General features: G+C 43.3%; 1 protein-coding gene across 1 annotated transcript in view; it reads left to right on the forward strand.

Moving 5' to 3' along the window:
* tmem170b (transmembrane protein 170B) overlaps positions 1 to 9,687 on the forward strand; it is an 11,224-nt gene extending 1,537 nt beyond the window's left edge. Inside the window, exons 2-3 of the mRNA XM_029734991.1 lie at positions 4,570 to 4,740; positions 6,594 to 9,687. Coding sequence (XP_029590851.1) covers positions 4,570 to 4,740; positions 6,594 to 6,724 — 302 coding nt within the window. The 3' untranslated portion in view covers positions 6,725 to 9,687. The remainder of the gene's footprint in view (positions 1 to 4,569; positions 4,741 to 6,593) is intronic.
* Positions 9,688 to 11,756: the final 2,069 nt, after the last annotated feature.

The raw sequence follows: 11,756 nt of genomic DNA on the forward strand, positions 1-11,756 counted from the left end.
TTTAATTTATTTACATAATGAGATATGATATCAGCATGCTAGTACATTGGTCATTGTACTTGTGGTATTCATTTTGAATACGTGAAAATGGTAAAGTGGTAAGAGAATACAATAACCTAAGAATACAATAACCTAAGAAAACAATAACCTAAGAATACAATAACCTAAGAATGAATTGGGCGGTGGAAAAACTGACATTACAATGTCATAATAACAAGATATTTCAAGACCTCTCTTGACTGGAGTTCCTTTTTGCCTTGCAAAGAGAAGGATGGACACACTGTATACGGGCATCATAGCTGGCATGTAGATGTTATGAGAGCAAGCCCAAGCGGACATCCTGGGCTGAGAAACATGAAGAAAAACAAGACATGGAATGCGTCCCAAATGGAACCCTATTTGGGACACAACCATGATTAATCATGCTGACTCAGCAGGGAAGTGACTCACATGCACAAGTATTGCAGAAGTAAAGTTGCTGTGGTGGTGAGACAAGAGTAAACCAATGAGCACCATCCAGTATCTGGCAGCAGGACTGCCATACAATCCTCAAAACCAGTCATGAAAAACACGCTACAATTAAGTTAGATGCCCTAAGCAAGTTCCATGTAGACTCACACAGTGGCCATAAACTCTACAAGTTATGACAGACAACTCCTTTCTACTTTTACAGTGTCACTCACAGACTCCTCTGGCAGAGTACTTTAACAAATGGCATTTCCTGTGAACATCCATACCAGCAGTTTCACTTCTCATTTCCTTCTCTATTCTCAGTCAAGAACAGAAACATGCCTCTGTTTTTCAGTTTAAAATCGACAGGATGACGTAATGAGATTGCATGCACCCAGCAAAGAGATTTGCCATTGTCTTTGTACAATGTGATTATTGATGTGCTCAGATGGATTACTGCTGATTAGTGGTGGCACCATCAGTCTTTTCATGCTTTCTTCTCTTGAATTGTTCACACTTCTGTCACGTGTTATTGCCATGTTATTCCATCCTATTAGCATCTCATTACATGTTATGACAGTACTCAATGACAACTTTCAGGTGTTTTTCACAGCACTGTATCGTTGCTGTTCTCGGTCATAGGGAACAATCTATTCTCAAATACCTGACTAGGCTGTAGCAGTGACTATGACATTACTATCCAGAAGTATGGGCCATGGTCAAAAGTAGTTCACTAAATATGGTGCCATTTGGGATACACCCAATGCCTGGCAGTGCCTTTGTAGGCTCTATGGGTCAAACGTTTGACCGCTTTGCAGTGGAATGGGAACATAATGCTTTTCTCTTTCATGTTTTGTGTTAGCATGCGAGGCCAGCTGGCCCCCACCGTGTGTTGTGAAAGCTGCTGACGGAGGCCCCCAGGTTCGTGTTAGGGGATTAGCAGCATAACAAACATTAATAATACTACAGTCTTCTGACTGAGGGGTTGAGTTGAGGTTGGGGTTGCATGCCTGAAGATGACACAGCACCTGTACTACAATCCAGAGTACAGACGACCTCAAGTCCATCCCCCTCACACACACACACACACACACACACACACACACACACACACACACACACACACACACACACACACACACACACACACACAGTATAAGCGGTGCCGTGCAGAGAATGGTGCCGCTGAGCTATCTATGTTCCAGTGGTGTGACAGAGCAGAGGTGTGTGGTGTGCCCCTATGCACCACAAATCCAGCCAGGCTTAGTGTTGGGCGGCAGCTGCTCATCTAGCGCCATCCCGGGGCCTGTGTGGAATCTTAATGGAGTTGGCTGGCGGTGGCGTGCCTCTCTGGCCCAAGTCTGGCCCGGCTTGCTCCTCTCTATCCATCCATCTCTCTCTCTCTCTCTCTCCTTCTGTCTCTCTTTCCATAACTCTATATTTCACTCTCTTTCTCTCTACCTCTCTCTCTCTCTACCTCTCTCTCTCTCTACCTCTATCTCTCTACATCACCCTCCTTTTCTTTACAGTATCTCGTCCCGCGCCTTTCTTCCTTGACTGGCGTGCCCCTCCAGTCTGGCCCCAGTTCCTCCCTCTTTCGCTCTCTCTCGCTCTCTTTCTCTCTCACACAGACACTCTTTCCCTGTACCATCCATCCTCCTCTCTCTGCCACTCTCTGCCTCTCTCTCGATACATCCCTCTCCCTCTCTTTACAGTATCTCGTCCCAACCCTGTCTTCCCCTGACATCTCACTCCACTGCCAGATGGGAGGTGACCACAGATAGGGGCCTGTATTGTAACTCATCACAGCCACTGTGCTGACTGAGCTGGCTGTGTGTTCTGTTTAGACCATGCAGGCTAGGCAGCACAAAAGGCCTTGTGTCACCCCCCTATAATGTCTCTCTCTCTATGCCAAGCATGACAGCTGTCGGCCTGATCGATACAGGAGGAGGTAGGAGGTAGGCACTCAATGGATATGCTAAAGACTTTCTACTGATTGATACATTACTTCACAGAGGGGTTTAAATTCCCATCCCATCCCAACAGTAGCGTAGCAGATGTAGACATATTAGACGGCACATTCAGAACATTCAAATCATGGCACATGTATTGCCAGAATGTGATAACATGTCCAAAATCAAATCAAAGCATTCTGAGCTTCCATTCACTCTCTCCCCTACCCCAAAACATCCAGTCGAATCTCATATCCAACCCACTTTGCCTCAGTGTCAGTGGAGCCAATCTGGCCCCTCGCAAAGCCTGTCTCTCGGAGCCTGTGGCCCAGGAAACAAGGACTGGAGAGAGGGAGAGAATGTGAACAGGGCTTTCTGCAGGACCCTCTCTGGGACTTCATAAGACAGTGTCCCATCCTCCCCAACACATAACGCTCTCTATATTTGTGGAGGAGCTCTTTGTGAACTGGGATAATTAGACTGTATGTACCGTATGTGAACCAGTTTAATATCTCGTGACTAGTTCTGGGTGTCCGAGAGATGTGTCAGTTTGGGGTTTTCATTGGGGTAATGTTGAGTCGTACAGTAGTTCCCCTGAAGGGAGCAACAGAGCAGGTAAATGCTCAGTATCCAAACATTTCTCAAAATTTGAAATAACATTGAATTGAAATGCTTATTAAGTGCTTTTAAATCCTTAACTGAATGGATTTAATACCCTTCATAAACCTTCCAAATGGGTACCTGGATTTGAGATGTTACCGTTTTAATCTCTAACAGCAGACTATGTCTGTGTAGGGTGTCATTTGGAATGCAGGCTGTTTTGTTGCATAGTGTTTATTACGGTGCTCGGCTGCCTTCTTGATGGGCCCATTTGAAATCGGATATGGGCCCATTTTCTCTCTCTCTCTCTCTCTCTCTCTCTCTCTCTCTCTCTCTCTCTCTCTCTCTCTCTCTCTCTCTCATATATATCATCCTGTACCTGTGTTTTCAAACAAATCAGTTTTCTGTGGGTGTTTGTTTAGAGATACGTCTAAAACCACATTGGTTCTGTCTTTAGAGCAAAGGCCATGTCCTCTGACACCTCGCAGGGGGTTGTACTGAATAAAATGTGTCTATTGTAACCATATGTTTTCCATTCAGAGACCTGTGTTTTCAGTACAATTTCCACTTTAAAATGTCAGACTTGATTTGCCCTAACAAAAAAATGTAAATTGACCTAATGAGTCCCACTGTAACTCTGGTTATACCATTGGATTTGTCTGTTTCTTCTGCATCCGTAGATACCAACCATTAGCCTGTATGATTAACGGGGACTGAGCTAGAGCTGTGTTTGTGAGACAAGGGCGGCTCCCCAAGGGGGCCGGGGATTTTATACAAAAACATCTGTAAAGTCTGAATGGTTTGAGCTACAAATGAATAAAAAGGTATCTATGAAAAGCTGAGAAACATGCTAATTTTACTCTAGGACGTTTACAAGCCACACAAGAGTCGTTAGAAGAGAAGGGGTTCTTCTACATGGAAGATCATAGGAAATCCCAGTACATAGTGGAAGATCATATCCCAGTACATAGTGTCTATAATACTGTAATAAGTTCACATAGTTGCTGTCACAAACTCCAAACTCCACACAGTTGTCAGTGACTAGTTGGATATTCATTTCCCAGTGAGCAAATCATTTCTGTACTTATAGCATTCATCTAAAATCATTTTTATCAAGTTTTTGCTTTGGCAGACAGTGTTTTTTTTATTGACCTTTATCAATAAAACTCATGAATGCAACTGTTTATGTCAAATTGTTTTCTATTCTACTTGTAGCCCTGGTTGTCCTGAAAATAAAATGGCAAAACACTTCATTGTGAGGCTAAATATAAGGGCTGGACATGCAGATAAATGAAAGTCAGATAAAAGAAATGGCGATTTTTGCTGTGGTCTTGGGATTGATAGGGTTAACTACAATCCACATAATAATTCCCATTTCCTGTTGCTGCTGGATTATTTTCCTGCTGTAACAACCTGGCTCAAATTAAGATCCTACACTTGTATGTTAACATTTCTGAGGTTGTTGGTATGCCTACAGAGCTGTCTAACTTACCACTCTATTCGATGCGTGTTGTTTCCCTGTGTATAACCACTCGACTGCATGTGTTCTTTCCTACCCTCTTCTCAGAGATGTGGTACTGGGTGTTCCTGTGGTGTCTTTTCTCCTCGCTCTTCATCCACGGAGCAATGGGCCTGCTCATGTTAGTCATGCTGCAGCGCCACAAGAGGGGTCGCCTCATCACCCTGGTCCTGGTCAGCATGGGCTTCCTGGCCTCCCTGGCCGGTGGGGTCATCACCAGTGAGTCACCGCCCACTTTGTGTGTGTGTGTGTGTGTATGGGGGGGGGGGGGGGGTCGGGGGTCGGGTCGGTGTGTCTCTGTGTGTGTATTGTTTGTCACATCACTAATCTGTTAAACTTTCTTATCCTTTCTTCTTGCCATTATTCTCTCTGTCCGTCCGTCCGTCCGTCCGTCTGTCCGTCTGCCTCTCTCTATCCCATTGTCCTCTCTACACATGCTCAACATTTTTACCCCAAATATTATCCTCCCTCCTCTAATATATCATCTTCCAGTCCAGTAGCTAGGTATATCAGAGAGTGGTACATAGTACTGTATCTTTATTTGGAAATAGACCTGTCTTTTTTTGTGTCCCAAATGGCACCTTGTACCCTCATAGTGCACCCATAGGGCTCTGGTCAAAGCAGTGCACTGTATAGGTAATAGGGTGCCATTTGGGACGCAGCCTGTGAGTCTGTGAGCTACAGTACGTAGGGTATGACAGGGCAGGAGCTCCTGAGGACAGGGCTGGGTGAATCACACTCAATCACAGAGAGGCAAGCCAAGCCAAAAATAGACCGACCACTTTATTATTAATGTGGAAGCTCGCCCGAGAGAGAAGGCAGACTATTGCCTGTGCATTGCCCCGTGTGTACGCTGAAACAGCTAAGAGCTAGCACCGCCTAGCAGCAGCCAGCCAGTAACACTCTGTCAAGAGGGAGGGAAGGTGAGGTTATTCACTGGTCGACTGGCAAAAGTCAGACGTCAACAACTTTGAGCCAGTTTATAGATTATCGCTACCTTGTCTTTTCTTTACCCTGTTGACTTAAATGAAGATTTGTATCTTGGCTTTGAGATAAGAATTTTTAAAAGTTGTACTCAGACAGTTGTACTTTTGAGACCTTCTTCAATACAGGCAGTTGGCGTATTGTGAGAGAAGCGTGACTAACTTGTAGGGAGAGAGAGAGTGATGCATCCCAAATGGGACCCTAATCCCTACAGTACATAGTGCACTAGTGCTCTATGAAGGGAATAGGGTGCCATTTGGGATGCATCCAGCGTGGCAAGTAAACACAGCATGTGGTCAGACACTCAATCACATGTATTAATGTGACCAGCTTTAAAAGGGACATCTTTTAACGGTATTACATCTGCCCATGCAGGAGGTTATACGGAGACAACTTTAAATTCCAGTAGGGAGCTATGACAATACGAGGGAAGGATGAGGAGAGATCACACACTGAGTGCACAAGACATTAGGAACACCTTCCTAATATTGAGTTGAACCCCCTTTTGCCCTCAGAACAGCCTCAATTCGTTGGGGCTAAAAGGTGTTGAAAGCGTTCCACAGGAATGCTGGCCCATGTTGGCTGGATGTCCTTTGGGTGGTTGACCATTCTTGATACACAAGGGAAATTGTTGAGCGTGAAAAATCCAGCAGCATTGCTGTTCTTGACACACTCAAACCGGTGCACCTGGCACCTACTACCATACCCCGTTTAAAGGCACTCAAATATTTTGTCTTGCCAATTCACCCTCTGAATAGTACACATACACAATCCATGTCTCAAATGTCTCAAGGCTTAAATATCCTTCTTTAACCTGTCTCCTCCCCTTCATCTACACTGATTGAAGTGGATTTAACAAGTGACATCAATAAAGGATCATAGCTTTCACCTGGATTCACCTGGTCAGTCTATGTCATGGAAAGAGCTTTTTTGAGTGTATTCTTATTGGTACTAAAATGCTATTGAACAGTCTGTGCCACAGTTGACAAGCCTTGACTGGCTGCCGGTATGTGTCTGCAGGCCCATTGTATGCCATATTTATAGTCATATCAATGTCATATAATCTATATGTGTGTGTCTCTTTCCAGGTGCGGCCGTGGCAGGGGTGTATCGTGTGGCAGGGAAGGACATGGCCCCCCTCCAGGCCCTGGTGTTTGGAGTGGGCCAGACCACACTCTCTGTAGTCATCTCCTTCTCACGTATACTGGCCACTCTCTGAAGAGATGACTCTGCTACACGGACAGACTCACTGACGAACAGACACACAGGAGAGGAGAGAGGAAAGGGGAAGGGAGGGACATGTCCGATAGACAGGTTCACATCCCACCAGTTACACAAGCAGTGACGGACAGCAACAGAGCCAATGGGTGGCAGTTAACTGCATGTAGTATTTGAAGGAAAACAAACAGAGTCAAATAGAAGAAGAGAGGAAGATGGTGTCCCAGTCCTAGACGTCTAGACATTTGGGGAGGGATGAATGTGGAAGAGTGCCCCCTAGTGTCTCTGTTCAGCCACTGCTACGTTCGTTCACTAGAGCTCCCTTTGCTACAAGGGACCTCTCAATGCAGACCTCACTTCTCTGTGTCAAAGAAACACACTTCCTTGGGCTCTCCACCAGTTGGCGATGTCCGCAGACTCTGTCAAGTGTCAAGCCAGTGAAACCACATCCTGGACTGAAAGCTAATTTGAGGTTCTATGTGCCGATGTCCTCTGGCACTTAACTTCAGTGTTGTAAAGGGGAATGCTTTCATGGCCATCTCTACAGACTGTTGAAGGCTTTCTGTTCCATTTGTGGGGGGGACTCCTCATGTTTTACAGTAAAGAAAAACCACAGCAACCTGTAATTAATTGAACAATTCAAGCCTATGGTCCTTGAAGTTCCACGGTAGGTTGATGAGATGGCCAGAACAAAATTGGACCTTTGAAGACCCACCATCATTCTGACATGCCTGAGAGGTTGTAAACCCAACTGTGATGGTCAACCAAACTACCATTCAGTGTTAAAAAAATCTACCAACCACAAACAACTGGATCTTCTGTCCTTAGAAAATGATTTCCTAATAACCATTCCTTCTTGTAAAGTCTTTGAACTACCACAGCAGGTTTTTTGTTTGCAACACTCCATAATGCTTAACCTTTGCACTTTCTAAATGTTGGTGATCCACCTCCTTTACCTAAGAGGTGTCTAAATAGGGTTGGTTGTTGAGGTTCCGTTGTTCAAGGTTACTATGGAGATAACCACTACCCTTGTTAAGGGCTCTGCACAATCTACGCAAACGGAGCCGACGTAGGTCCATCATTTGCGTTGACAGTGTAGAGCCCTTTAGATGTTTGTCAAGTCTAGACCAGTCCAGGTTGTCCAACGTACTCTGAGGAAATAGCAACTCTGACCATGAACCTTGGCTGGAGAGGGTCAGAGTTGCTACTTGGTTCTTACAGGGTTTTATGGAGGTAAACTAATGTATTAACTGAAGTAAAAAGGAAGAATTGTCCTAGTGGTAGCAGCTGTATTGCTTCTTGAGGAATATCTCTGATAGAGTATCTCTTGGAGGTTTTACTGTCTGTGTTGTGGTGCAGATTTACTGTTAAGGTTTAGCGGTTGGAATCCAGCCGCTACTTGGCTGTTGTGATAACAATGTTGTCCTGACTCCTATAAATCCCACTCCATAGAGAGCCATTCCTGGAGAAGGTCAGAGACTTAGTCTGCATCCCAAATGGTACCCTTTCCCTATATAGTACACTGCTTTTGACCAGGGTCAGTAGGACTATATAGGGAATAGGGTGCCATTTGGGAAGCATCCTCTACTGCTGCTGAAACAGCCATTTTCTATGGCTCCCTGCCTTCCTCCCTGTTAGTTCTTGCTAATCGTGTGTGTATTGTTTGTGTTTGAAATAAGTTAGACTTTGCATATTGCACTGACAACGGCCTGCCTTTATTTCGCACAGTTTGTTTTATGATATTGGTCCCAGTGGGTGACCCATAGATCCATATAGAATTGTATACAGTATGTCCCATCACCAGTACACACAGTGGGTCCCAAAAAGCAGGTTTTCGTCCAAAATGGCACCCTATGCCCTTCATAGTGCACCCTTTTTGGACCGTAGCCACATGGGTTTGAGAAACACTGCTGTGGTTTTGGAGGTGCTTTTGGGACTGCAGAGCAATGTTTTTTTGGGGGGGGGGGCCCTGTGGGACTAACCCTGATGAATGTGTTTGTGTCTGTCCTGTCCACCCTCTGGAACAGTTCACGTTTATTAACCAACTATAGGACAGGTCTTACTTGCATCCCAAATGGCACTCTGTTCCCTACAAAGTGCACTACTTTTGACCAGAGCCCTATGGGGGAATTTGGGATGCACACATTCACTCCTGGAATTGAAGGGTTGCAAGGCCCACTGGTTTGCACCTTACAATGTCATTCATTTTTAATCAATAGCTGATGATATCCCATCTCTCAGTCACTTTCATTTGTCAGTAAATGACCGTGGACCAATAAAACAAGGCCCTCTGCTGCACCCTAAACTAGGTGGGAATACCACACCAGGCCCTCTCTGGAAACAAAGGGTTTGTTTTTATGCCAAAGTACTTCATTCTCATTCTTAGCTTTATTTGTTAAGGGTTCCTTACTTTTTGATTGTTGTTATTATTGCTGAGAAAGTATGAATCGCTTTAATTTCAGAACCATTATTTTGCACAATGGCATGAGCTGAGCTAAATGGATTTTAAATCCCCAAACCCACAAAAAGTTAACAATGTTTGCTTCATTTTGGCTTAATATGAAATTCCAGTGTGTGACCTAATTGAGTGATCTTAGTGTTTACCAATGAAAGCTATTGCTGTGTTTTTTCCTTAGTTATGTAATTGACACCACTCACCTTCAATACCCAGTCAGCGCACCAGAGGGAGCCAGTACACTGAGTATTGAATAAGTGATAGTAGCAGCCAGTGTCAGTGGTGGATTTGGATTGATACAGTAATGATCGTGGATGTTGTATAGAAGAAAATATGCCTGTGGCAGTTTTTTGATATTGTCAATTTGTATTTGAATTTGTATTTGATTCTAAAATTAATTCCTGAGGCTTCCAGATGGTCTGGAAATGCCTGTGTTTGATGATTTGCCCAATCTAATATGACTATTTCTCAGAACTCTCTGATTAAAGAAAATACTTGGATAAAACAAACTATAATCAGCAAATACTATTAATGATCAAATTCCCCAGATCAACTGAATTCATATTGTATTAGTAAGTTATTACACTCATTTTAATATTTTTGAGTTCAGAGACCAAATGTGAGTTATTTCTGATGGCTCTACAATGCTGTCATAGCGATATTATCTAGATATGTCAAGATTGTTTGTAGAGAAGGACCAAGGCAGAGCGTGAGTATCGTTCCACATCTTTATTAATATGTGAAACTTCGCAAGACATACTATAAACAAAATAACAAACCGTGACGACAGAGGTGCAACATGCACTAACTCAAAATAAGATCCCACAAACAACAGGTGGGAAAAAACTGCCTAAATATGATCCCCAATCAGAGACAACGATAGACAGCTGCCTCTGATTGGGAACCATATCAGGCCAACATAGAAATGTAACATCTAGATTACCCACCCTAGTCACACCCTGACCTAACCAAAAATAGAGAATAAAAAGATCTCTAAGGTCAGGGCGTGACAATATTTCTGTTTGTGAACGAAACTGTGTTTGAGAGTTGGATATGGTGCATAGGACTTGTGACAAGAGTGTTGTTGATGTTCTACTGCATGTCTGTGTGGTTGTATATGTGAGTGTTATAACATGTATTAACTTATTTTTTTTCAGAAGGGGCCTGCAATACAATTGTCATTGCAGCATCTGAAATGCTTTATCGAGTTGAGCAAAAAGGGTAAGGACCTTGTCATAGGTGTAACACTGACTGACCCAGTGTGTTCAGAAATGTAGTCTTACTGAGCAATGTCTTACATAATGTGTTTTTAAAATCTAAAAAGAAATGTAATCTACAAGGTGTTCACAACTACTTTTCTGCCAACAAACCTCCAAGCACTATTCTTGTTGAGAGACAAAGCAGCATAGCTTTTGTTGTTCAGATCAGTGCACCATGATGCATCGGCTATTAAGGTAAATAGAATACAAAGTTTTCATCAGAGGGATGTGTACCATGACATGTACTGGAAACATACATAGACATCATGATTGCGCCATGGACAGTATTTTGATACCCATAACATGTATTTGTGTATACAGTCTATTACCACATTTCAGAACGTCAACGTGTGTGCCATGAATTCAAATGTTTGGAATTTGATGAGGATGAGTAAGAATTGGGTTGTCTGTTTTTGGTTCTATCCCTGTGTGATTGTCTTAAATGTGGACGGGTAATCCTCGGTTTACACTGCAATAACTAAAAGGGACATTGTGCAACGGGTGATCCCTATAGTTTTAAATACCACCAACTGCCATCTGACCGTACGAAGCCCTGTCCTACAATCCTTCTCGCTGCGTTTCTCATGAGTTTATAGCCAATGCCACCCCCTCAGTCCTCTCCAGTGTTGTACTTACTTTCCACTGACAAGTCTGCCCCTCAGCAATTGCATGCGCCGTACAACTCGGATAATATGTGTGAATGGATTTGGACAATTCTTTATAGACAATGGTGTGTAAAACAAGTGACACATGTAGATAATGTATAATATGTTATTTTTTAATTTTGTACCAGCGAACCGCTGATGTTTATAACTTGCCTATTTATGTACAAATGTTCTCCTGTACATACTGAGCAGTCAGTTGAAATAAAATGTTTTACAGTTAAAATACTGTTTGCTAACATTGTCACTTGTTCCTAAATGTATTAAATAGATTTCTTCATATAGTAAAGTATGTTCAGCTGAAGGATATTGTAAAAAATACCATTAGTAGTATTAGTAGAAGTATTATTGGGACTATGATGCTGAAGCTCTGCCTTTCCTGGCAATCTACCATTCTGTTTTCAAGAAGCTCCTGTTCTGCAGTATACCATCTGTACTTAATGTTTTCTCTCCCTTCCTCTACCACATCATCCCTATGTTAAACTTTCCTATCTTTTCCTCTTGTCATTATTCTCTGTTCCTACCTCCTTTTGTCCTATCTATCCGTCCCTCCCTCTCTCATGTCAAAATCAACACTACCTACAGTCTGACCATGCTGAAGCCGTACCAGGCTGGCACACCCCACCCACAGATCCACGCACATCCCCAACACAAATC

The sequence above is a fragment of the Salmo trutta genome, chromosome 36 (assembly GCF_901001165.1).
Source record: "Salmo trutta chromosome 36, fSalTru1.1, whole genome shotgun sequence".
Taxonomy (NCBI): domain Eukaryota; kingdom Metazoa; phylum Chordata; class Actinopteri; order Salmoniformes; family Salmonidae; genus Salmo; species Salmo trutta.